At 35.0% G+C, this 6,314-nt stretch overlaps 1 protein-coding gene across 1 annotated transcript; it reads left to right on the top strand.

Moving 5' to 3' along the window:
• The first annotated feature begins 3,333 nt into the window (after positions 1 to 3,333).
• On the top strand, positions 3,334 to 4,164 carry LOC127152164 (hydroxycarboxylic acid receptor 2-like). The gene has a single exon (XM_051092666.1). It carries the CDS (start codon positions 3,334 to 3,336, stop codon positions 4,162 to 4,164), a length of 831 nt encoding a protein of 276 aa, XP_050948623.1.
• Positions 4,165 to 6,314: the final 2,150 nt, after the last annotated feature.

The raw sequence follows: 6,314 nt of genomic DNA on the forward strand, positions 1-6,314 counted from the left end.
AATTTTATCTCATTTTAGTAACTACTGCGAGCATGTTCATCCTGTATGTCCAACTTGCTCTATCTGGATTATGATCTGCTCTAACACAACATATCAGGATTGTTGTGCATGAAAACCTCATTTAGGTGAGTGAGTGAATGTCCAGAGTGTGCAGAGACAAGAAACCCAAATTTGTTTTGAATTATTGTACCTTTTTGTCATTCGTTTATAATAATGTGTTATTTAATGCCTGCGCTATTATTCAAAAATGTGGAAAATAGTATTAATCCAGAATGAGTAGGTTGCACAACATACAGACATGTGTTATTGTATCATCATTTCTCAATGTTGGGTCAAAACCTCATTTTTTGACAGTGTAAATATTTGCATAGCAGATGTTTTATGTGTGCCACCTGTGCAAGCCAAGTATAAGATTTATATTCACTCATCATGTGACTCTCAAAATTTTTGATGTGAATTGTCATCAAATATGGTGACCCCCCTTGTGATAAAGGGAGGGTTATACATTAAGACCATAAATGAGCCAAAAATGCTAGATACATTAAAATACAAAAAGTAGATATTTATATTTCTGTTTACAGAGAATAGTGTACTACAACAATTATTTTCCCACTAGTCCTTGAGCTATCAGTTTAACATTTTCCACATAACTACACTGTTTTTTTCGAATCTCATTTTTCTCAATTGAATATTTGTATATGTGCCCTATGTTGTATGTAAAGTCATCAATATCTCATGGCAACATGTTATTTCAGTACTTTAACAAAATATTAAGTACTATATTTTGTGAACTTTTTCAGTTCTTCATCCTCAATCTTTTGGTTTGCGAGATTGGAAACTCTTGACGTTAGTCACATTTTTACAAGGACTTTCCATCACAGGTTGTCCTCTGTTTCAGGCTGATATTTTAAATATAATGGGACAACGATTTTTGAATCATGTTTTCATGTGATGAAAGAAATCCTATTAGTTTGTTTAGCTAGTAAATCTTATCATCAATGACTGTCATTTTCTCTTCCATTCTTTTGAATGATGCCTACGTTTTTGACGGTGACAGATGAAATAATTGATAAATATTTGCATATCTGATGTTTTTGTGACATGTAGCTGATGAAAATTTTCTCATTAAATGTATTTTTTCCATTCAAATATTTGCATATCAGGTGTATTAAATGATATGTAGAAGATGAAGTAATGCACATTTATTCTTGTGACAGCTGTGAGTGAGTCTGTCAAACACAGCAGAGATTTATATTCAGTCAGATAGACTGGGCAATTACTCCTCAGGTAAAAAAAAGTCATCTTTTACATTGGAATCTATTATTTATTTCACTGAACAGTTAGCTTAAAAACATTTTCGAAAGTTGAATTACACACCTTTATTGATTGGTTACATTACAGAATGAAAAAGATGGAAAATTAGCTTTAGTTTTCATTAATATCATGCTTATGCTGAACTGTTGTTTGAATAATGCTATTTATGTATAATTATTTCCTCCATTAGCAATAGCTAGGCGAGGAGGAAATGAACTTTACCAACACCACAACTTCTTCCATATGGATAGTGGGCGATCTCGAAATTTGTATGCTCTGCATCAATTTGTTGGTTGGTCTTCCTACACACTCCTATGTTATATGGCTCATCATGATAGGAACAGGAAGTGGAGTTGCAGAGTTTTTCAACCTCAGTCTCTCAGTTTGTAAGATCGGTACCTGTCTGGATAGTTTGCTCTTTACAGTGTCAAACTGGGTTTCATTTCTCGTTAAATTATCACAGTTCCTACAAGGATTTGCCATTACTGGCCGTCCTCTGTTTCAGTGTCTGATCTGTGTTGAGCGTTACCTGGCAGTGGTTCATCCTGTAACCTTTCTGAAGTTCAAACCTCTCAGATATAGAATAATCTTCTGTACCGTGGCCTGGATAATCACTCTTTGCTCCTGTTTCTGCTGCATGCTCATATTAATGTTATCTATCATCATTGTATACGCATGGTTCTTTTCACTGCAGTTCCTCCTCTTCTTCTTGATCCAGTTGTTTTGTCTTGTGGCTGTTCTCAGAGCTCTGAAGCAGTCGGGGCCAGGAGAGAGAGGGAGAAAAAGAGAGGAGGAAAACCAGATGAAGAGAAGAGCTTTTTATCTCATTCTCATAACTACTTTGACCCTTTTATCTCATTCTCATAACTACTTTGATGATAGTATACGGGACACATATGTCCCGTATACTATCATATGTTTCTTAAACATTCTAACTCAACATAATATTCCTAATCTTTGGTTCACTGTTGTGGTTTGTTATGTGCTGGCTAGTTTCGTTCAGCCTGTTCTGTATCTGCACCGTGCTGGAAAACTCTCCTGCCTCATTGTCCTGTTTAAACTGAGAGTAATCTAAATTTATCAGATTTATTTATTATAAGTGGTTAATAAGTGTGGTTTTTAAATCCTCTTTCTTATGGTTTGCATATCAGATGTTAAATGAGTGCCACCTGTGGACATCTGTCTTCAAAGACTTTGTAAAGACTTGCCATTTAAGCTTCGATAATAAATGATTTTGACCAATTGTTTACCATATAAAAGTGAACACTCTTTGATTTACTGTAAATCACTATCACTATCTATATTGATATTTTGAACATCATCACAGTTGTTGGAGTGATGTTGTTTTTATACAGCAGTTCAATAAACAAGGATTTTGAGTAATTTACATTTACAGTACCTTAACGAAATTTTATCATAATACCATAAAGATGATTATATATTTTTGCACTGATGTAAATATAGTACCACTTTAATCTGAAATTTTTTTAACTTTTAAAAATGTTTAAATTAATTTTTTTTTAAGCAGACTGTCTGGTTAAACCTGCATTTTTCATTCATATATTTGCATATCAGGTGTTTTATATTATGTGAGGCAGATGAAGTCATGCACATATTCTTGTTACAGCCGTGAGTCAGTCTACCGAACACAGCACTGAGATTTACACACATCCAAAGAGACTAGACATTCACTCTTCAGGTGACAAACTCATCTTTTAATTTGGATAAATTTTCCTTCTCTGTACTGAATGATATCACTGTGTTTAAAAGCCATATTAAAGGGGTTATGAGAATGTTGGATGTATTTGTTGAGTAAAACAGGGCTGAGCCCTTTTTTTCACTTTACTATAACCCATTTGGGTTGTCTAGACTTTAAATGACCTTTTATAAATTGTACCTATATGTAAAAATAAAAATGTACCCCCTTTTTTGCTTTCTTACTTACGTTGAATATCATTCTGAAGAACCTGGTGCATTTCTAATTCTTGCTTTCTGCATAGGAAGACAAATAAAAAGAAAATGAACTCCACTCCTCTAGAAGCTTCCGCCAACTCCACAACTCCTGCTGTTTATCAAATAGGCAATATGGAAATCTGTATGATGAGCATCAATTTGCTGTTTGGTCTTCCTACACACTCCTATGTGATATGGCTCATTGTCACAGGAAGAAGAAATGGAGTCGCATTAGCGTTCTTCAACCTCAATCTCTCTGTTTGTGAGATTGGTATCTGTCTAGATTGTTTGTTTTTTGTACTGTCAAATTGGATTTCCAATTTGTCTGCATTAGCGCTGTTTTTACAAGGACTCGCCATCACTGGTCGTCCTCTGTTTCAGTGTCTGATGTGTGTTGAGCGTTACCTGGCAGTGGTTCATCCTGTAACCTTTCTGAAGTACAAACATCTCAGATATAGAGTGATCTGCTGCACTGTGGCCTGGATAATCACTTTTGGCTCCTGTCTGGTCTGCATGATCACATTAATGTTGTATAACATTAAAGCACATGCATTGTTCTTTTCACTGCAGCTCCTTCTTTTCCTCTCCATCCAGTTGTTTTGTCTTGTGGCTGTTCTCAGAGCTCTGAAGCAGTCAGGACCAGGAGAGAGAGGAAGAGAAAGAGTGGAGGAAAACCACATGAAGAGAAGAGCGTTTTATATCATTGTAATAACCACTGTGAATATGGTTATTGTGTATGTGCCTATTATTATGTCGGGATTATTTACAGTTTTGACAAAAGAATATATTTCAGCATTTTGGTTCCCTGGTTTGATTTGTTATGTACTGGCTAGTTTTGTTCAGCCTATTCTTTATCTGCACCTGAATCGAAAACTTTTCAGCTTTTGTTCTATGTAAAACTTGGAAACAATTGATTACATTTGGATATTTTTAATAAAGTGTATTTCAAAGAATTAATGCCACTATCATGCAAACACCTTCACTAGTTCTTCCTCAAACACTACATTGTTTTCTGGTTGATTAATAAATCTTCATTTACTTCCAGCTTGTTCTGTGTGGTTGATATTAGCTTAAATATAACATATAAAGTTATCTAAACATGTAAAATTATATAAATATAAACTTTATAATATAAAATAACTAGAAATATTGTGTCTAAAATATAGGTTATGTAATATTGTTGCACCAATATCTTTATTTTAGGGCATAACTGCAATAATGGTGTTGTTGCCCTGCATCATATTTGTTAACAGTCAACTGTATTAAATGTAAGGGGACAGGTCTGGGGGCGGGGCCAGTGCGTTAACTGTTAAAATATTTTAATCGCATTAATTTTTTATAACTAATTAATTAACGTGTTAAACTGACAGCCCACTAAAAAAATATTGTATCACATTGTTGTGATATGTTTGCAGACACGAGACAACAGCTCTCTTGCTAAAGTAGTTTGATACTGATTATAATTTATATATGGGCTATATATGATATATAATGGAATAATGAATATTAATTCTTCTCAATCATTTTTTACAGACTTCGACAGTCACTGTGTTTCATTGAACACCTAAAATGCAAAATTTCAGACCAAGCCATTAAAAAGAATGAGAGTAAAAAAAATTACACTAGATCCTTTTAATCTGTGTGTCTATTTACACTAAGTGCAAATAGCCTGCCTTGTTGCCAGAGGCTATCAGGGTTGCCAGGTTTTCACAACGAAACCCGCCCAATTGCTACTCAAAACTAGCCCCCATTACCCGCGGGGTAAAATACATGTTTTTGGCAGGCATCCCCGTCGTTTTAACCCACGGGCATGAAATACAACCCACAGCAACAGTGTTAAAGTAGCCCAATTCCACGGGAAAACTGTAAGCTTGGCAACACTGCCCCATAAACATGTGATTGCGCTATCACTACAAAAACATCAGTTCCAGTTGCACAGATGATAAAACGCATGCCGTAGTGTTTTTTTGGTGCAATTGACGCGGGTTTAAATTATAATTACATAAAATTTATTTACGCTCAATATGTTATTAGTGCATACTGTTTTAGAATGTACTACAATACTGAGGTGCAGATAACTGCAACTGTTTGAGAGTATTCTGAATAGCAGAAAAATATGCTATTTTTACTTGTTTAAATAGAATTCATTGTTATTTGCATTTAGTTTGTTATACATTATTTGCATTTAGTTTGTTATTTGCATCTAATTGCTATTTACACAAATAGGTACCACCATTATTAACTGGATGCTTTACTGAGTAAACAATCAAACTAATATAAACCACACAGAACAAGCTGGAAGCACTGTGGATGCAGAAGACTTTAGTAATCAACCAGAAAAACAAATTATGGTTTAAAAATGTACCATATCTGAAGATAGATGTCCACAGGTGCCACTCATTTTATGACCTGATTAGACAGAAGATTTAGAAAGACTTGCGAGAAAATGACATGGAATCATTGATAAAGTGATTTATTGGATTAAACACACACACAAACTAGCAAACATATCTTGTAAACTTAGATTATTCTCAATTTAAATAGGACAGTGAAGAATTTCACAGAGGCAAGTTTTCCAGCACGGTGCAGATAAAGAACAGGCTGAATGAAACTAGCCAGAACATAACAAACCACAAAAGTGAACCAAAGTACATTAGTATTCTGCTGAGTTAAAATGTTTAAGAGTGCTATGACAGTATATGGGACATATGTGATAAGCATTGTCACAGTAGTTATGAGAATGAGGTAAAATGCTCTTCTCTTCATGTGGTTTTCCTCCTCTCTATCTCTCCCTCTCTTTCCTGGTCCTGACTGCTTTAGAGCTCTGAGAACAGCCACAAGACAAAACAACTGGATGGAGATGAAGGGGAGAAACTGTAGCGAGAAGAACCATGCATGTGCATTAATGGTTGATAACATTAATATAAGCATGCAGCAAAAACATGAGCAAAGAGTGATTATCCAGGCCAAGGTGCAGCAGATCACTCTATATCTGAGAGGCTTGAACTTCAGAAAGGTTACAGGATGAACCACCGCCAGGTAACGCT

This window comes from Labeo rohita, chromosome 21, assembly GCF_022985175.1.
Source record: "Labeo rohita strain BAU-BD-2019 chromosome 21, IGBB_LRoh.1.0, whole genome shotgun sequence".
Classification (NCBI taxonomy): domain Eukaryota; kingdom Metazoa; phylum Chordata; class Actinopteri; order Cypriniformes; family Cyprinidae; genus Labeo; species Labeo rohita.

What these genes read in the sequence shown, in the direction of transcription:
- LOC127152164 (XM_051092666.1), top strand. Translation starts at nt 3,334, where the DNA reads ATGAACTCCACTCCTCTAGAAGCTTCCGCCAACTCCACAACTCCTGCT.